Raw genomic sequence first — 22,064 nt, forward strand, 5'->3', positions numbered from 1 at the left:
GCAACTATGGTTCCTTACTGAAAATGCTGCGATTTGAGTAGCATTAACTAAAATAGCACAGGTACTAATAATAATCACCACAAAAAGAACAAAAAGAAATCTAATATAATACGAATAATTTAAAAATTGCATCTTGTAGTATACATGAATTTTGAGAATTAAGAAAATATTTATAATATTTCACATGAACTACTGTGCTACTTAAGCTATATTCTTAAAATCCAATTTTAAATATAATTTAATATCCAGGAGAAAACATCTTAATTCTCCCAGAATTTTTAACTGTTTGCTTAAACTCTACCTGCAATACCACTTTAAACATTAGGCATTTTACAGTACCATCTATTGGATACTTTATATAACTACAACACCATAACAATCACAAATTTTTCAAAGTATAGTAATAATTTTAAAATACCTCAAATGCCACTCCAAAAATACCATGCTAACTTGACATTCACTAATATTATCATGACACACTTCAAACTCAATTTTATTAGCTTATAACAATAAAATTCAATTATCATAGGTTATCTACCATTTTTAAAATATAAGCTTCGTGATTGCATATTCACTTTAACTTGTATTTAATATTTCTATCGTTGTGTGATGTATTTTCTTCCTGACTCAGGAAAGAGAGTGATGACTGTTTGGAATAAAAGAGCTGACTGTTATTCATTAACTCAGTAAATATTCGTTGAGCACCTATTATATGTCAAATTGAATTAGGTGCTAGACATAAAGAGATACACCATTCCTGGTACATTGGCTTTGAGGCCTCCAAAGGAAATTTAAAATGTGACATTGAGTATTCAGATCTAAAGGGTGTAAGGGAGAACAGATATATTCAAATGCAGTAGTTGTGCTCATGAAATTGGATGAGGTAATTTATATAGAACATAATGACATGAGAATATAACTTAAAATGGGCATCTACACATATTTAAGAATAGAAAGAGGACTAGGAATTTAGCGATGTGGATGTGTGGCTACAGAAGCAGGAGCTAATAGAAATGTCATAGTTGAGTTTGACAGAATATGACAACAGAGCATTCCAAATACTGTCAAATACTGTCGAGGATTCAAAAAAGACCATCCTTGGAAAGGGTGTCTCGTAGATGCTGCTAGCAGTCCAAAGCAGATCCGCAGTTACTTGAACAGAGCATTGATCCCCAACCGCTCTGAGTATTGACTGCTGAGAACTCGCAGCTATCCCGTTTTCAGCAGAATTATCCTTTGCTCATTGGAGCAGGCTCTCCAGGGAGCACCTCCTATTCTGCAAGAGGCCACAGCTAATAAATGACTGATACAGCTGGTTTTAGAAAAAGCAGAGGAACCAGAGATCAAATTGCCAACATCCGCTGGATCATGGAAAAAGCAAGAGAGTTCCAGAAAAACATCTATTTCTGCTTCACTGACTATGCCAAAGCCTTTGACTGTGTGGATCACAATAAACTGTGGAAAATTCTGAAAGAGATGGGAATACCAGACCACCTGACCTGCCTCTTGAGAAATCTGTATGCAGGCCAGGAAGTAACAGTTAGAACTGGACATGGAAAAACAGACTTGTTCCAAATAGGAAAAGGAGTACGTCAAGGCTGTATATTGTCACCCTGCTTATTTAACTTCTATGCAGAGTACATCATGAGAAACGCTGGGCTGGAAGAAGCACAAGCTGGAATCAAGACTGCCGGGAGAAATATCAATAACCTCAGATATGCAGATGACACCAGCCTTATGGCAGAAAGTGAAGAGGAACTAAAGAGCCTCCTGATGAAAGTGAAAGAGGAGAGTGAAAAGGTTGGCTTAAAGCTCAACATTCAGAAAACGAAGATCACGGCATCTGGTCCCATTACTTCGTGGGAAGCAGATGGGGAAACAGTGTCAGACTTTATTTTGGGGGGCTCCAAAATCACTGCAGTTGGTGACTGTAGCCATGAAATTTAAAGATGCTTACTCCTTGGAAGAAAGGTCATGAGCAACTTAGATAGTATATTCAAAAGCAGAGACATTACTTTGCCGACTAAAGTCCGTCTAGTGAAGGCTGTGGTTTTTCCAGTAGCATGCATGGATGTGAGAGTTGGACTGTGAAGAAGGCTGAGCGCTGAAGAATTGATGCTTTTGAACTGTGGTGTTGGAGAAGACTCTTGAGAGTGCCTTGGACTGCAAGGAGATCCAACCAGTCCATTCTGAAGGAGATCAACCCTGGGATTTCTTTGGAGGGAAAGATGCTGAAGTTGAAACTCCAGTACTTTGGCCACCTCATGCAAAGAGTTGACTCATTGGAAAAGACTCTGATGCTGGGAGGGATTGGGGGCAGGAGAAGAAGGGGATGACCGAGGATGAGATGGCTGGATGGCATCACTGACTCGATGAACGCGAGTCTGAGTGAACTCCGGGAGCTGGTGATGGACAGGGAGGCCTGGTGTGCTGCGATTCATGAGGTTTCAAAGAGTCGGACACGACTGAGCGATTGAACTGAACTGAACAGGTTACAGAGGGGCTCCTCAGGTGGCACTGGTGGTAAAGAACCTGCCTGCCAGTACAGGTAGACAGATACGAATTCAATTCCTGGGTTGGGAAAATCCCCTAGAGAAGGAAATGGTAATCCACTCCAGTATTCTTGCCTGGAAAATCCCATGGGCAGAGGAGCCTGGTGGGCTACAGTCCATAGGGTCTCAAAGAATCAGCCACAACTGAAATGACTTAGCACGCACACATGGGTTAAGAATGCCACCCCCTTGTTTTAAGAAAAATCCTATGATATGATTTTGTCCAAGAGCCTTCAAGATTTAGGCCAAGGTTTAAACTCTCTCTATGACCACTTCCTTGCTCAAAGCCTGCCTCTTGCCTCTTCTGCTTTCTCCTCCCTTAAAGATTATTTTTGCTGAGTCATTCAGTCGTGTCCAACTCCTTGCGACCCCATGGACTGTCGCCTCCCTGGCTCCTCTGTCCATGGGATTTTTCAGGCAAGTATAATGGAGTGGGTTACCATTTCCTTCTTCAAAAGATTATTTTTATTAAAGAAATATTCCTATCACACACAACTAAACCGAGTTCATGTTCTACTCCTTGGGAATCCAACTAAAAAGAGTGTCCTTGGATTTAGGAAAGCCAGAGTAGTTTTTAGACCCATTTTACAGTCAGAAATTAGAATAATGTAGGTTGAGGAGGAAGGAGGAAGTTTGATACACTGAATGTATCCTTACACCTGCAGATACCTATACACTGAATATACACCTGCATATACCTATGGCTACATTAAGAGGCAGGAAAAGACAACATCAATACATAACTATGGAAAACAACATTGCACATGAGAAAAAACAGCCCCTTCATCTGGTATGGGCTCTTTGACAAATAAACACCTAAGTGTATAAACAGAGAAGTTCAAGTGCTGAGCTCAAATTATAGTGCCATCAAATGCTACCTATCATAAACATGTTAAATTACACCTTGTTTGAGATTTTTTTCAATTGGAAGTTTGCAAATCAGTATATTATTAGACTGTGACTAATATCATAAAAGGAAAAAATTGGGGAGTTCTAGGAAAGAGAGGGCAGACAATGCTTGAATGAAAGAAATTGGAGGAATATAGGCCTTGGATAACTCAAGGATGTTGGAGAACTGGTAACCACATGACATAATTTGAGAATGTTAGTGGTGGGGATGAAATAAGAGTAATGTCATAGGAATAAAACAAGAGGTGATGAGCTGTAGTCCTCTAGAACTTGGGTTTCCTTGGGCAAACAAGAAAGAATTGGTGAAAGTTCCTATTTAGTGTTAGGAACAGAATTTGGAATGATAGATTTTATCGTCTAGACTGAAAAGCAAAGAGTGGGCATGGAGGTCTCCCACAGAACTAAACTATCCTTATTCCATATTTAGAGAAAACATAGGTTGATCTAAGACTGAGTTAAAAAAAATCACTGCACTATGCACTAAATTGATGTATGGACAAAAAGTTATGTATAAATCAATTCTGGCTCAGGTTTCAAGTGAAAGTTGAGAATAGACAAGTTATATTTAACAGTAAAACAGAAGAAAGCATGTATATAAATACTTCATGAGTGCCACCATTTCACCTAGAATCATTAAAGCCACAAAAACTTAACCAACATAGGTTACCTTTGCAAGATGGATTTATTCTTAAATATCTAGTGGTGAAGGGACTCATTTTTACTGAACTCAAAATTTAAAATGAAGAAAGGAATGATATAAAGCATGTATTTCTACTGTAATGAAATCAGATCTGTATATTTGTCCTGTACTAACCTCAATCTTTCTTTGGTGAGGTGAATGGGATTGGGGGAACAAGCAGAAATATCAACCCTAAAATGTATTTGGGAGCTTTTAAGACAGTTGAGGGCAATTTGATCTTACCAATGTTTAAAGAGAATAGCCAATTTTTTAATCCTTTTCAACAATGAGGAATATCATTTCAAAAAAGTTTATTTCATTTTTCAGTGTGATAGTCCTGACTATTCATAAGCTTTTAGTCTTAAAACTGTTTTTCAGTCATTTGCATTATTTTTACACAACAGGGCTTTTTGTTACAATACTGTGTTTATCTTGATTTGTATGTTTTAGCCTCTACCATTTTCTAAAGAAAATTTTGAATGGCCAAGGCTGTCAACTTTCATTTTTCTCTTTAGGAAAAAAAAAATAAAAAGCCTTTCAAAAGGCAAAAATTAAATCCTCAATCCACGTTTGATTTTGGAAAAGGTGGAAAGTAGAATTTATCTTAATTTAGCTTATTATGTGGCTATAGAGTAATCTCAACATGCATAAATTCCATTAGCCCCTATCGGATTGGATATGTAACATTCATCATATACCACACAATTACATATAGTTCAATATGTTTTATATCTTCTTCCAGTTCTTTGTAACTCCCAGAGCTACTATTCCATCAATGTGATCACTGTAGCTTTAGTAAATATATTCTTAAGATTTGTTAATACAGGTCTTTCCTTACTTTCCTTCCTCAGAATTTATAATATGTTTGTGCACATTTATTCTTTCAGGCAAACTTTGGAATCATTTTGTCAAGCAAAAACTATTACATGGAAATTGCATTAGGTAGATGAGCAAATTTGAAGAAATGTAGGCTCTTTTTCAAGAGGCACAGTGGTAAAGAATCCACCTGCCAATGCAGGAAATGTAAGAGACACAGACAGGTTCATTCCTTGGGTTGGGAAGATCCTCTGGAGAAAGAAATGGCAATCCACTCCAGTATTCTTGCCTGGGAAATCCCATGGACAGAAGAGCCTGGTGGGCTACAGTACATAGGGTCTCAAAGAGTTGGACAAGACTGAGCACTCACTTTTTAGTTCAACTTGACTTTCTTCAATATTTAGACATAATAGATTTAATTTTTTGTTTAGGGGGTAGTAAAGTCTCTCTATCTTCTCATTCTCCTTTTCATTGTAGGAGTTTCTTAACCTTTTCCTCCGAATTACTGATCCAGTTGTTCTCAATGTTGGTTTTCCCTATGTGGATACTGATACATTTTAGTTTCTGCTAAGGCATTATTTTTTTTCTCCACATATTTCCTTGACCTTCTATATATCCCTTTCAAATCAGTATGTTGTAAAAGAGATGTTTTATTTAGTATTCTTGGTCATGTAATTTTATCAGCATTTTCATCTGTCTGATTGCTCCAATCAATCTTTATTTATTACATCCATCTAAACTTTTAACTGCTATGCTTGTTTATTTACTTATTACAGAATTATTACTATATTATTTTGGCAATAGGCAGACTCATTTACACTAAAATGCACTTCGGCCACAGCCATCATTCTGCATTGACAAGTTGTTATAAAAAGTGAAACCAAAGGAAACAAACACTACCAGACCGATTACAGCAATATTACTAAAGTGTAGTCCCATACCAATATGATCTCACATGGAAGAAATTAATTTTGAGTCTTAGTAATAACACTAACAAAAAGAAGAGTTTCCTCTAAAAGAATCATTTGTTTTTAAGGTGTGAATGGTCAAATCAATATTTTCCCCCTTTTCTGAAGGCTACTAAGTAACTCAGGTACAAATTTTTGAATTATCTTTGTCAACTTTTTAGGATACTTTACATAAATTTCTAAGTCTAACAATTTGGCACAAACATTACGTTTTATGTTACTGCTCACTGTATATTCATATAAGTTGCCTAGAATATTGTTGGTGCTAAGTTGTAGAATAACAATTCATGAACAGATAATCTTACATCCTCACATTAAAGTCAGGCATATATATGATATTCTTTATTTTGAGTCTATTCATAGATTTTTAATGCTTCATTTTTGTCTACATGTTTTAGATTTCAATCAGATTTTCAAGTAACTGAACTTCCAGTTTATGCCATATTAGTCTTTTTTTTTTTTTTTTTGGTGGGGGGGGAGTTGCATGCTGGTTTTTAATTTTGGCTGTGCTGGGTTTTTGTTGCATTGCACAGGCTTTCTCTAGTTGCATGGAGTGAGGGCAACTCTCTAGCTGCAGTGCGTGCGTTTCTCATTGTGGTGGCTTCCCTTGTTGCAAAGCATAGGCTCTAGGCATGCACACTTCAGCAGTTGCAGCACGTGGGCTCAGCAGTTGCTGTTTGTGGGCTCTAAGGTGCACGAGCTTTAGCAGTTGCAACACATAGGCTCAGTACTTGTTTGTGGCCTCTAGAGCATGGGCTTGGAGGTTGTGGTGCACAGCTGAGCCACTCCAAGGCATGTGGAATCTTCCCGGAGCAGGGATTGAACCCATGTCCCCGGCACTGGCAGGCAGATTCTTATCCATTGTGCCACCAGAGAAGTACCAGTGTTTTATTTTTGACAAAACCAAGAAGGTATATATTTGTTTCTTTAAAAAAATGTTATAACTTGCTCTGGATACAGCAATATTTTAGACATAAAATATCATAGAAACTTGTAGGAATATTTCTGTAGCCCTATTAAAAATAAACTAAAAACATTTAGTCTCAGAAATAGAATTCTACCATAATCACTAGGTAAGAATATAACTCTGATATATTAACTTTTCTGCTATATTAGACCCTGCCTATGGGTATACATATTCTGTCTAATATAGCCTAGGTTAGCATAACGATGGGTTCTTTAGAAACCAATAAAACTGACTAAGACAAAGTAATATACAAATGGTTAACCTCACAAGTACAGATGACGGAATCATCACTAAACGATGCTGGGTCCTTTTCAGCCTTCTTGTACTATGGCCCATTAAAGTACATGAAGACTATGCCCAAACAAAATGGATCTACAGATGTTTTATAAACATTATAGCTCTCTCCAATAATATATCCTTCATTGGATTTTGAAGCAAAAAACCACAGGCAAAAAATATAAGAACATTTAGAATTTAATTTTATATATGTAAAAAATAAATTTAAAAAAGCAGCTCTCCTTTATGAATAATACCATGAAACTGAGTCTGAGTTAGATTTTCAAAATATGGGGAAAAATGAGATTCCTTCTTGCCTATCATTACTCTGATGACAATTATGAATTGATCTATAATGAATATTAATTAAATGAATATTAAGTAATGACACTGATGAAACATTTATTGAGCACTGACAATGTGCTTTGTTCCACTCTTTAGACAAAAAGTGAAAATTACATAGGCGCAAACCTATGGTACCTTACATAAAGAATTTTCAAGGAAATAGATGACTTTAGTAACTGTGGTTAAGGTTAAAGAGGTAAATGGAAAATGAAGCAGCTGAAATGATGTTAAATAAAACGTGCAGCAAGTCACATCCTTAGCCAACTGTTCACACCTCTCTCCCAGACTCTCTACACTTCTGTGCACTCTCTGACTAGTTCAGGAAATAAGGTTAATGAGAATTCAATATCTAACATTCAGAATCACGGAGAATTCAAATATCTCCCTCCTTCTTTTAATGAGCTGATGTTTGGTATTGAGGTTGTTGCTATTAACAGTTACTGGTTAGGGTTGAGTGAAAGATGGGACAGGAAGAATTCAGAATCCTGGGACTGTGACAAAGAAAGCGTATGTGATACTTCCACTCCCTAACAGGCCTCTGACATCACTGGGGAGTAAACACATGCTCGAAGGAAAGATTTAACATACTCTCTGCTATTTAAGACTTACCATATCTACAATGCATAATTTAGTCGAATTCTTATAATAGTGGAAGAGTAAGAAAGATCGGAATAAGAGGAAAAGTTAATAGAGACATATGGTTCTCTGAGGCTGTTATACCTAGAGATACACAGATTGCTGCCTCAGCAATACCATGACTTGGACACATTGCAAAGTCACAGTAAAGAAGAGAAAGGTAGAATTAGAATCATATGAATCAAATCTAAAGACTATGTTTAAAACCTATATTCTCTCAGTAGTTTTGCTTTCCTTTCTCCGAGCTAACAAGTTTTATTATTTATTTTATTGGCATTCATAAAGGTGAATTTAAGGTAATAGAGGATATTACAATAAGAGAAAATGTTCCAGGAAGAACACACCACAATTGGTCCAAAGAAGCATGTTGCTGAACATATTCTTTGTTTTATATCGCTTCCTGTCAATGAATACTATCTTTACAGTATATTCTGATAATATTATGTTTGTTTAAAAGTAAGATAAAGTAGTCCCACCAAATTAATCTTTTAAATGTTTAAATAAGGAATGAGTTCAGTTCAGTTCAGCCACTCAGTCATGTCCGACTCTTTGTGACTGTAAAACTAGTGTTTGACGTTAGGATGCAACTCTGTTCTGTATTCCTGACTTGGAGGTGTGTTCATAGCACAGAAAAAACAAAACCACTGTGAAATCTGATTCATTTGCAGAAGAAAGTAAGTTTGTTTGAGGAAGAAGTAATACTTTGTAGTTCTGATTAGAGAGCAACTCGGAAAAGACACTCTTCGTAAAGATGTTCACTAGAGTGTTATTTATAAGATCAAAGTAAGAATTGCAAATATGCTAAATATAAATACTGTTTCAACTGAACTATGTCTTCAATTAATGAGATATTATACAACCATTAATAGTGATGTTATACAGTATGTAGAAATATATAGACACTTAACGATGTCAGTTTATATGTTAAAATAGGATGGTACATGATATGTCAAGGTTAATTACAAAAATGCCAAAATAAACATTTAAACATCAACAGGTAAACTTAAGTAGTGGTCCTGCTGCTGCTGCTGCTGCTGCTAAGTCACTTCAGTTGTGTCCAACCCTGTGTGACCCCATAGACGGCAGCCCACTAGGCTCCCCCGTCCCTGGGATTCTCCAGGCAAGAACACTGGAGTGGGTTGCCATTTCCTTCTCCAATGCATGAAAGTGAAAGTGAAAGTGAAGTCACTCAGTCGTGTCCGACTCTTCGTGACCCCATGGACTGCAGCCCACCGGGCTCCTCCCTGTCCATGGGATTTTTCAGGCCAGAGTACTGGAGTGGGGTGCCATCGCCTTCTCCAAAGTAGTGGTTCTATTGATACGTCAATAATTGTTCTTATATAACTGTTTTAGAGACTTTTAAATGTTTTTCTAGTCATTTCATTTTGTTTTAATAAGTTATATACAATAAATGCATAGTTCTCATATAATAAAGGGTTAACACTCATTTTCTGGTTCAACATAATGGACTTTACTATCATTTGAAATAAATTTATCTTAAAACAAAATCAAGCCCTAATATTCTGTTCTCTGCTACGATCTTCTGTCCTCTTTCCCTCATTTTCTTCTTCTGTTAGTGTTTTGTGATTTTTTTTCCCTCACAACCTAGTAATTGTACTCTCCTATCTCCTCTGCTCTCTGCTTTAAATTTACTGTACTTGAATTATTTTTCTAAAACACAAATCTGATCACGTAGTGCTTTATTTATATTGGATAAAGCCCACTTCCTTGACAAGAAAGGTCAAGATTTTCAGCATCTCAGACTTTGTCTTGTCTGTCTCTCCACACCTCGCATTTCTTCATAAAACTTACTAAACATTTTGCTGTTTCAAGATCTCACCCTGCGCTCTCTTATTTCTGAGACTATCCACATAAAGCTCACTTTGCATTTGCTGGCCAAATCCTTGTTTTATTCAAGATTCAGCTCAAGCATCTTACATTAAAGAAAATTTTCATTTCCTCTTTGAATTACCCTCAGAATAGATGAAGATTCTGTTCACTGAAAAGCCCCAGTAAGCCAAGCTTTACCACACTGGAATATGTAATCTCCTTGCCTGTCTTGCCCAACAGAGTCAAAATTACAGTGAATAAGAGAACTGTTCTGATATGAATTTTTAGCTTTGGTGACTTCTATAAAAGTCAGTGGAAGGAAGGAAGAAAGAAAGAAGGAAAGAGAAGGAAAAACAGGAGGAATCTGGCACTGCAGCTATTATAAATAAAAATAATATACATTGTTCATCAGCAATGATCTGAAAAACAATTTAAAGGCATAGTCTTAACAGTTACATGAAGAATGGATACTTATATGTAATATAAATCCAGATTTAAAGTAATCAACATTACATAGTCCCCATATTTTATCAACTTTACTAATATATGTTGATATAGAAAATTACTAAATAATTAGCTCCTTGCTAGTTAGAGAATAGAAGCTTGCTTTTAAATTCTAATGTAAAGTAATTGTTTTATAAAGAGAAAATTAAATCACAGAGCTAAATATAATAGAAATGATTTTTATGATGATCAGCTTTTGTTGTTCAAATATAGAGTTAAAAAAGCTACTTCCTCAGGAGACATCTCAAGTATTCATTTGTTGACAGGAGCAGAATTAATTGAATAAAACCCCAACTCAAACTGAAAAATTATTATAAAAACACATGTAATCATAGACACTCAGTTACCCTGATCATTAGAAAAAAATACATAAAATTTATAATTAATGTAAAACTTCTCCTAGTTCTAGGGAAGTATCAAATTTAAAGCTTCCACTATAAAATTGTTCTGAAAATCAGATGGACTCTATCTGGCCTATTCCATTGATTTCTGGGACTTAACAAAATTTTGTACTATCAAAAATAATTTGAGAAGGACTGAATGAGACTATTATAGTGAACTGAATTTATGAAATGGATAACAACAGATTTATAGATTAGCACACGGAAATAAATAACATACAACTGAGCATCACAGTCAAACGTCACAATAAATTTTACTCTATTCTTCTTAAGGATAGAAGATGAAACATGATAATAATACTAATATTCAGAGGTTATTAAACGATAATAAACAGAGTGGAAAGGGACTTCTGTTAGAAAATGAAAGAATCTCTAAAAACATACCTTTTTCGTTACAATGGAGCAGATTCATATTATTTTTTTAAAGCCTTTCAGTGTAGGTTGATGACACAGTGGTACAAAATAATTAAAGCAAACCTCTGAGGGACTAAAACAACATGGGCCAAATCTGCTTGGGTTAGGAGTAAAACTCATAAAAGAGTGGGCAATTTCCATGCTCATCAGGTCATGGTGTATATAAAATTATTACAGTTTTTACATTGACATTTGATTGGGATTAGGAATCTGAAATTTCTGAGAGTGATCCAAAACAAGAATCAGGAATGCATTTTTCATGGAGTCCATTAAAGGAAGAACATCTGTTTTGACTGTCATTTGGTAAGGGTTAATGGCTTTTTCTAGAAATTAAGCTGCTGATCAAGAGTCCTGACTAATTGGACTGGATTGGATTCACTTTCCAGGTGTTTGGAAGTGAGATGAGGATAGACCTACAAGAAATTTACCTTTGTAAAACAGTCCTGAATTATCCTTAGTATGGAAGCAGAGAGAGAATAGTTCTAGTCATTTTAATTTTTTTTTTTTTGCTGGAAAATCCTCAGAGAAAGCATTATAGGTTCATAAACACAGTCACAGAGAACCTAGATAACTTTTACACGATGAAGCTTCTTTTGATCGTATACTTAAAATATGCTAGAAATCAACTGTAATTCCAGAAATCCATGATTACATTTGATATATGGAATCATTGATTACATTTCTATTTTAATTTCAGAATAGTTGGCTTTATTTTATGGAAGTAGACACTATCAAGACAAATTAACTGCGGAAGTAATTTTTAGTGTACACTTATAAAAGCATGTCATCAGTGCAAAGAACATGCTGACTTGGCTAATCTTCATAACAGGTAAGCACATATCTATTGAATCATTAAAGCTAATCAGTATCTGGGAGAATTTGGGGTCTGAGAAGAGAGGTATAGAAATTTTAAAAATAAATGAATAAAATTAATACCTGAAGGGATGCTCTAAAATATAAGAAGATTGTTGCTACTGACCTTGACCTAGAAGTATGCCATTAAAATGCTTCAACCAGAGATAAGATATCTAATCTGTAGTAAGTTTACATTGCTTATTCAATAACTGATTCCTGACAACAGAGTCAAAGGGATTAAAAACTTCAATGAAATCTTAGGTTTTAATTCTCCATTCCATATTTTCTAGAATGAGCTATTAAATAATGTTAATGACCACATTGCTACTGAGTTTGAAACTCACATGATTATGAGAAACTGAGAACTTATATTTTTAAGAAGAAAGTTATTATTAGATAATAAAAAATATTGTATTATGTGTGAGGACTAAGGATTTTCTTTCAATGAAAGTTTAAAAATTCCAGTAGCAAATACAGTGTGAAATCATTCCTGGGAAGTTAATGAAAATTCACAAATTAAAAAGCCTCAGAGTCTATCAGTTGAAGCATATTAAAGCAATTTTGTGTGAAGAACAACTTTATTAATTTGTTTAAAGTTTTAGTATTTAAATAGCTAATGGGTTTAAGAATCAAGCACTAATTCCATGATCAGAAAGCAAACTTTAATTTCTACTTAGCAAGGCAGCAAGGCAAAATGATTCAGGCCAATTTATTGACTTGTACAATACTACAAAGGCTTTGGAGAGCAGGTATACTTAGAGAATTTCAAGTAGTTGAAATCCTTGATTTCTAGCGTATAAGACAGTGTGTAAGGGATTACATGGAGTGATTCAGTTAAAGAGCCTTATTTACCTTGCTAGATACTTTGTAATTCAAATAAGAATCACTAAAAATATTTTAAGTATTTTAACATATTTGAGTAGGAAAATCTTTTATTGTGTTTTTGAAAGTGGATCCCGGAAGCAGTGTAGAGAATGAAAAGAAGAGGCAATTCTATAATAATTCTACTAATATTAGGAAAATTCTGGAAAACAATTTGCGAGTAACATATGCGACAGTTACAGTTGGGTTGAAGGCAAAAGAGAGAAGTAAGAACATCAGTATAGGCTGCCTAATGATAAAACTGAAGCACCAATGATAATTCTTAGGCTTCCGGCTTGGGAAGGTTGGAGAATGAAGGCTCTAGAAAAGGCCAATAGCAGAAGACCTATCTTGGGACTTGGAGAAAGGCTAGAAATGATGAGCTCAGTGTACAAGCTCTGGAATGATTGTTCTTGGGTTCCAATCTTGGATTGCTACTTCATAGTCACCTGACACCGAAAATTGACTTAATCTCTCTGTTTCTCACTTTTCTCATAGGTAAAATCGAGAAAGTTGCAATATTTACTTTTTTTGCATCACTGTGATATTTAAATTAATTCATACCTATCATCATCAATAACTGCAACCCCTCCAAAATTTCAATTGTTATCTCACTCATTCTTGTAACTTGACACTAATAAGGTTGATTTCAACAATCTTTGATCCCGCTGTAACCCACAAATGTAGTTTCCTAACATCCCTTACTGTACTTTACTCTCCATGTCCTTAACTTCCCTTGTTTCCCAGCTTAAATTCCATAGCGAATCCCAATTACTTGCTTGCATACACTCTCAACTCCTTTGATTCCCTCTCCTTTGATCATATTGGGTAAAACACAGTCTCATTAAAGCTGACTCATGGCTATTCTACTCCTGGAATTAGAATATAACTGGAGAAATAAGACTGAATATCACCAGAGAAATGTACCCATTCAAGTTTACTGATCTTGTTCTAAATTCACTATTATTAACCCGAGACTGCTCCTTATTCCCTGGCAATCATCTGGTATTTCCTTGATCCACATAGCTCCCATTCTCCAAGTGACTGTTGTGTAATTTCCTCCTGATCCGCAAAACTCTCAAACTATCCTTTTTCTCAGCAATGAGCCAGCTTCCTACTTTTCTAAAGAAAATCTAAGTGCCATTTCCTTTTCCCACTGTTAGCCCCTAAACACACCAATTAGACTGATGTTCTTTTAAATATATAAGTCAGATCATTCTCTCATCTGGTCTGACTTCCAATTTCTTTCACAGTAAAGGTTGGTGATGGACAGGGAGGCCTGGCGTGCTGCAATTCATGGGTCTCAAAGAGTCGGACACGACTGAGCAACTGAACTGAACTGAACTGAAAGGCTAAAGACCTTAGAATAACCTAAATTGTCCTAGGCATATGAAAATCTTAAGACATATTTGAAATTCTCTACGACTATTCGCGCTGCAAAACAGACCCAGGCACTAATGTCTTAAGATATGTCAGGCTTCTCCTGCCGGAGCCTGGGCTTCTCTTCCTCGGTGACTCCTCTGTCTACAGAGTTCTGTCCCCAGAGAGCCACAATAGCAACTCTCTCACATTCTTCAACTCTTGGCTCGGCTATTTCCTTGAACTCTATTTTCCTTGAACTCTTCACTTGCTCTCTTATAACTGCAGTTCCAACATTTCTTCTTTTCTTTTCCCACTTTAATTTTGTCCTTTAAACTTTAAATACCACCAGTAAGTTAATATAAAATTGAAAGTGTTTGTTGCTCAGTCATGCGCAAGTCTTTGTGACCCCATGGACTATAGCTCTCTAGGGTCCTCTGTCCATGGAATTTTCTGGGCAAGAATACTGGAGTGGGTTGCCATTCCCTTCTTCAGGGGATCTTTCCACCCAGGGATTGAACTTGGGTCTCCCACATGGCAGGTAGATTCTTTACCATCTGAGGCACAAACAGATACTAAATCACTTACTTATTGCTTTGCTTATTGCCTATTTCACACCACTGGAATGAAAACTTTATGAAGGCAAAGATTTTATTTGGGCTTCTTCCCACTGTTAATACTATTGGGCACACTAAACAATAAACACTTCTCAAATGGACTAAGATATTTAGCATAGTAGCTGGTATAATATATGTGCTCAACAAGTAGAAGTTGCTGTTATTACTTATAATAATATATCATGCATGTAAACAACATGGAACCTCCAGGTTGAGCACTTGAGACTCATAAGTGGAGGTTGAACTTAATATAAATTAATACAGTAATGAAATAAATGAATAAGCAAGATCTCACTGAGAAGAATGTTAAGAGCAGAAAGCCATGGCATGTGAGTGAGGGTAGGGCATATGGATGGGAGCCAACATGGGGCAGGCTGACCTCTTGAAATCCAGGAAAGATATAAGAAGCAAGTAGCTAGAGAAACACAAGAAGAATCAGGAGAGGGTGGGATAATGGGAATCAAGGAAGGTAGACATTCATGAAGGATGAGGTGGTTAACAGTGCCTAATACTTCAGTTAGTACCAAGAAAATGATAATACAGCAAATGCTGAGATACAAATCATGATAAAAAAACTTTAGGAAGATTTAATGAGAAAATAAATCTTCAGAATCAAATGTGTCTACAAAAGCAACAAAAGAGTCTGCAAGACTGTTCAAGACAAAACCATTTATTCAACACATGTTCTTTACCTTTGATTCTTTCAAAGAAAGAAAGGATGGGATAATAAAAGAATCTATCTCATTTTTGAGCTTATAAGACTAGAGGCTGACATAAGTAGGTCAAAGAAATTATCCCCTGGCTCACTGAATTTAGTAGGGTTTTACACAGATAGCTGGATAATAGAACAACATAATAGATTTTTTTCCTTAGAGTTAAAATCTGAGATTAAGAATGCATCTAAACCAGTACAAATTACTCTGTATTTTTTAAATGCAAATATATAAAAATTCTACAAGTTCTTTCTCTTTAAGAAAATACTACAAAAGAATAAAAAAAATTAATATGGCTCTCATTAATTTTAATTAATCTTATTTACTACAGGATGTCTTATAATTCTTACATGATAAAGGGAAATTTAGAATTGGTTATTGCTATCCTCAGCAATATGGAGGTATTTTCTTCTGCTTTTTCTTTGCAGTTTGAAAAAATAAAGAGTTTTTAATTTTTTTTAAATAAAGGCATTTAAATACATCCAGTATTTTACAGATAATTACAAAATGAATCATAAGTGGGTGCAAATTGAGTAATTTGATTAATTTCTAAGTTGACCTTTAGAAAAGTATTTGTCTAACATTTCTTAGTTGTTGTATTTTTTTACATCAAACTGAAGTTCCAGCTAGTTAATTTCCATGTTGTTTAAAAAAAAAATGAGAACTGCATTATGGATATAAAATGGTTTGTTTTGTAAAATAACTGCTTCACTTTAGAAACAATTTGGATTTTGAAAGGTAATGTGAATATTATCTTTGAATAGCTGCTTCTCTTTCTATCAGGATTTGCTCTTATCAAGGTTACTTTACTTAGGCATTTTTTTTTCACTTGTATATTTATTGAATCAAGGAACTGTTTTGCAGGTAGTTAAATTTACTGTTCTCTAATAGAAGATAAAATACACCTCGTGGCAGTGCACAGCTCTCTTCAGGTGTGTGTCCTCATTCTAGGTAGCCTCTGACTTAGGTAAGAGACTTCCCAATTGCAGACACATAATGTGCATCTCCAGCAAAACTGCCCATAAGAATAACTTCATTATTCTGGGAAGCTCGATCTATAAAACACGTAAAATGTGGAAGTGTTCTGCCTATACAATTTCTGGTAAGTACAACATGACTGAGTGATAAAACCTGAGTCAGCTTCAGTTAGAGCATACCTCACTGAGAAGTTTATTGTGCCATGAAGGCAAAAGGAAATATAGTGGGCAAAGAGGTCTTCTCTGAAGTAAGGAGGCATTTTAGGTCTACTGAGCTCTGCCTTGATCAATGGAAAATGACCTCTGAAAGCATCGAGTGGTAGGGTGCACCAGTTAGTTACAGAAATCCCAAGTTATATCAGAATGATGAGAAGGAAAAACTCACCAGTACCACTGGACAGATTGTGGTGGGTGGTAAAATATGGTCCTTCAAAGGTCCGCAGTCACATTCAGGTTTCAGATGAGAAGCACATTTATTATGCAGCTAGGGAAGGAGAAAGAGGAAACCATCATTTTGCATAACAACAGCAAACATGAAGCAGGTTCTACTTCACCTGAGATGCAGCAAATACATTTAAAGAATTACAAGAACAAACAAACAGGATCATAAAGGGACTCCTATGACATCTGTTCTTATACAGTCTGCCTTAAATAAACTGTGCAGCAACTTCCGTGACCCAGCCTATATATTTTCTAATTCTCAGAAACGTTTATATTAGAAATGTCCTTTAGGTTTTTCCCCTGAAAAGCCTGATTTCTTTGACAAACACACATTATCATCCATTACAATCCTTCCTATCTGTTAGCATAATCTTGAAACCACTGTGCACTGTAGCTGCTTTTTTTTTTTTTTGACCCTCCTGTTTTCTCAAAGTCATTCCAAAGTGCACAGCTCAGTATGGGGCATAATTGATCCCATCATTAGTTTTAACTTTCTAATTCAATATGTAAATGTAACCAGAGATTCATCTCAGTAGGAGCAGGATATAAATATAAGAAGATGATTACGATTATAAAAATTTATCTGTATATTGTATTTATCAGCTCTATATTAAGTAAGTGTATAATCATAAGTGTAATTTACTTTTCAACATGTATGAATTTAAACTGATATTTTTATCAAACCTGGCCACAAGTTGAAATTAAGGTATTATATTATGGTATATTAAATAAGTGATTTTTTTAATTGAGGTGATAATTCTTATTGGAGCCATATAGAATTGTTAAGGTAATAGTTGTTTAAAGGCACCTATGGACACCTTTATCCCCAACTCCCTATCAATGTAATATGAAATAGTCATGCTTTTAAAAAACTTACAGATGTTAATAAAATAATAGGTTTTGTTCAGAACCAAAAAGGAGTTGACTCATTTTTCAGTTCTGAACCAAAAGCCACCCCATTTAAATCTTGGTTATATTAATTTCCAACACAAGCCTACCTTTGTAACAGTTCCTTAACACAAAGCACAGGAGTCTAATGAGGAGATGTGCTGCTGGCGATAATAGCTCACCTGAGTAGCGCACTACTGAAGGGCTATCTCTGTTGTCCTTGGATCTAAAACATCTATCATGGTAACGCCCTGCCTTGGAATTAAGGCTACTTGTACTGTAATTAACTCACACTAGGCCACATTACATGAAATAAAAATACCTTTACACATTCATCCATAATTAGCAGTTTTGCTTCTCAGTGACACGTAAACTCCTTATTAAAAAAGTGGTTTCATCTTACCAGGCATTGCTTTGTCAAGAGGCAAGGGGTATTCAAGATAAAGAAGCACTTGAAGCCATATGCAAAAAGAACTAAATGAACAGGCAATCATCTGGCAAGTGGAAAGGCACAGTTTCCACAAAATAAAATTAGTGACTGGTTTAAATATATTATTAATATATTAGACTTCATCAAGTTTCTCAGAATAAATCATGACCCTGAAATTTGGGATTCAGACTAAACAGAGTATCAAGGGTTGCAGGTTAAATTGAGTCTTTCCCCAGTTAATGTCCTGAATTCTAGTATCTGTACAATATGAACTCATTGAAAACTAAAATCTTTGTAGGCATATTCAAGTTCAGTTGAAGTTATACTGAAATAGCTTGGAGCTTAATCCAATGACTGGCTTTCTTATGAGAAAAGAGACATCTGGACATAAAGAGACAGACATGGAGGGGAGAGGTCACGTGACAACTGAAGCAGGGATTTGGTGATGAAGCCAAAGGCCAAGGGCCACCAATGATTGGGGGCCACTCTCAGAATGAGGAAAAGCTGAGGGTGGATTCTTCACCACAGGCTTCACAGGGAGCATGGCCTGCTAACATCTTGATCTTGGGTTTCTAGCCTCTAGAATTATGAAGAGAAGGCAATGGCATCCCACTCCAGTACTCTTGCCTGGAGAATCCCATGGACAGAGGAGCCTGGTGGGCTGCCGTCCACGGGGTAGCGAAGAGTCGGATATGACTGAGTGACTTCACTTTCAATTTTCACTTTCTTGCATTGGAGAAGGAAATGGCACCCCACTCCAGTGTTCTTGCCTGGAGAATCCCAGGGAGAGGGGAGCCTGGTGGGCTGCCGTCTATGGGGTCACACAGAGTTGGACACGACTGAAGTGACTTAGCAGTAGCAGCAGCAGAGCTATGAAAGAATAACTTTCTGCTCTCATTCTCAGCGTTTCGTTATGGTAGCCTTTAGAAAGGAATGTACCAATTGCTACGAAAAGTGAACCAAAAATCAAAGTCAGGCTGTGTGTCTTGAAGGCACTTTTGTACCGTGGTGTCACAGAGAAAAAGCTTCTGCTTTTCGAGCCTGCACTACCTATTTAAAACTGACAACTCAAGACTCGAAGGTAAAATTTCTGTGTGCACAGAGTGAGAAAAAACTGAATTTTCACACTTGCTTGCAGTGACTGAAGTTTTACATGCAACTCTGAAGGACAGAGAGGCAGGATACTAAGATCTTGCCAGCACTGACCACCTACACAAGCTGAGCAGCTCAGCCTCTACCCTGCCTCCATCCCATGCATTTCTAACCATCTGCAACCGATATGGGAAGGGATGACTAACCTCTCTATACAGTTATTTGAGGGTTACCAGATGTAATAAAAGACAACAAAAATAAAATGAATTTAATGACAGCTTTTTGGTATTTAAGCTAGTTTTCCAGCAAAACAAAAAAGGAACTGAGCACTCAGAAAGAATCACAAAGTTGATAAGCCAAACAGAATATATGGAGTACCTCTTCATATTGAGGTTCGAGGGTTTCAGAGCATAGGTACTGGAACGGGTCCTATGAAACACTGCTCCCTGCATGTGTGCTGTGTGCTAAGTCACTTCAGTCATGTCTGACTCTTTGCAACCCATGGACTGTAGCCCACCAGGCTCTTTTGTCCATGGGGATTCTGTCCAGGCAAGAATACTGCAGTGGGTTGCCATGCCCTCCTCCATGGGATCTTCCCAATCCAGAGATCAAACCCACATCTCTTATGTCTCCTGCACTGGCAAGTGGGTTCTTTACCACTACCATCACCTGGGAAGCTCTGGCTTCCCTGCAGAGCTAAATGAACTCAGCATGGCACTGCCCAGTTTGATTGCCATGTGGTCCAGGTGGCTATGAGACAGAGTCTTGCAGGAACATAAGCATGTAGCAAGATCTACAAGGATGTCAGTAACCGTATCATCATCAGTGAAACAGGAAGACACAGTGCAAGAAAATTCTCCTCCTCAAGAAGTCTGTATTAACTAATAACATATAAGGTACATTACATTTCTCTGTGTTTTTTTTTTTTTTTTAGTTTTTTATTTTTTAAATTTTAAAATCTTTAATTCTTACATGCGTTCCCAAACATGAACCCCCCTCCCACCTCCCTCCCCATAACATCTCTCTACATTTCTCTTAAGACTGGAATCTGGCAGCTGCCAAATATGTGTGGGTGGCCATCAACATCAAGACATTATTTGTAGCCGGAAGTATCAAAGCTGAGGACACCACATTGGAAAATACTGATTTTTCCACAGTGTGTATAGCAGGTCTACTGCACTGACCATATTGTGCATAAACATACTTGAGAACAAACTATAAAATATGAAGGACAATGGGAAAATGCTTATGGTTCCCAAGACTATCAAGATTAAAAGTGTACATAAGTTTTGCTGTAAAATTAAAACTTTGCAACAAATGTAGTCTATTTAACAACATAGAAAATATCAACAAAATAGAAACCATATACTAGAATTTAAAAGCCACTAGCCCCTAAAAGTATCTTAGGTTACTGGCAATGCTTTGCTTCTCCATCAGGTGTTAGCTACACATAGTGTTCATTTGTGCAAAATTCACTGAGCTCTCTCCCTGGGATATTTATAATTTTCTGTATGTATGATATGTTTCAAATAAAAATGCAAAAAGGAATAAAGTGAGTATAAACAGTAGTAATAACAAGTTGCTTAAACTCATCACCATGCCGTTTTACAGAAAAAAAAAAAAAAAAAAGTCAAAACTGAGTCCTTCTCAGTGACAGTAAGATACTGAAGTCTGACAATTATCTTAAAGATAACCCAGATTCTAAATCAGTAAAACAGAGGAAAAGCCTCATCAAGAAGAACAGTAAGCTAGAACACTGATGGGTCCTGCCTCTTAAATGGAATGGCCAATGGAGCCCCAGAATAAAGAAATTGTTACCTTTTAAAGTGTTTTTATTTTTGTTCACAGTTAACTTTGCATTTTTAGAGTAAGGCATAGAAATCATCAGGTCATATTTTATTATATGTACAAAAACTTCCATTTCTGCGTAAGCGTAGCAGTATCATAGCTAGAAAATTCATAAAATATAAACCAGCTATTTCTGGAAGTGAATTAAACATTTGGAAATAATTTCAGAGTTTACAACATTTCTAATAGCACTTAATTTAGAGCCAGATCTGTGTTTATCGAAAAAAGCTGTCTCAATTTAGGAAGAAAAAGAAAATGTGTGAATAAGCTTGTGTGTATGTGTGTATATGTATATGCGTTTATGGGATGGAGTTGAGAAAAGAGTGAAGGTGTTGTACCGAGAAGAAAACAGAATCTAAAAAGTTGAAAGGAAGAAAAATAGAAAATAAATTTCTGTAAGAATTTGGAAGAAAAAAGAAATAGATTTTCTGCTGAAAAGTGAACTGACCAGATTAGAGGAATATTTGTTGATTTATATGTATTTTTATCTCTAACATTTTTCCATTTCAGGTGCTGCGTTAACGCTGGCATTTGGTAAAGCATGAATCTCTCTATTGTAAAGTCATTGGAAACCTTTAAACATTATTGTTAGGAGTTGACTATTTTAAAAGAAGTAGTAGTCCTACACGATACCAAAAGTCAATAATCTATAGCCACAATATAGGCTTGCATTTGCCAAGCTCAAA

At 36.0% G+C, this 22,064-nt stretch overlaps 1 protein-coding gene across 15 annotated transcripts in view; it reads right to left on the reverse strand.

Annotated features, from left to right (window-relative positions):
- Positions 1–22,064, reverse strand: part of DGKB (diacylglycerol kinase beta) — a 1,339,752-nt gene that overhangs the window by 581,211 nt on the left and 736,477 nt on the right. For all 15 annotated transcript variants that reach the window (XM_060414944.1, XM_060414942.1, XM_042248425.1 and 12 more), the window contains one exon: positions 17,065–17,163. In XM_060414944.1, the coding sequence (XP_060270927.1) occupies positions 17,065–17,163 (99 nt within the window). The remainder of the gene's footprint in view (positions 1–17,064; positions 17,164–22,064) is intronic.

The sequence above is a fragment of the Ovis aries genome, chromosome 4 (assembly GCF_016772045.2).
Source record: "Ovis aries strain OAR_USU_Benz2616 breed Rambouillet chromosome 4, ARS-UI_Ramb_v3.0, whole genome shotgun sequence".
Lineage (NCBI taxonomy): Eukaryota > Metazoa > Chordata > Mammalia > Artiodactyla > Bovidae > Ovis > Ovis aries.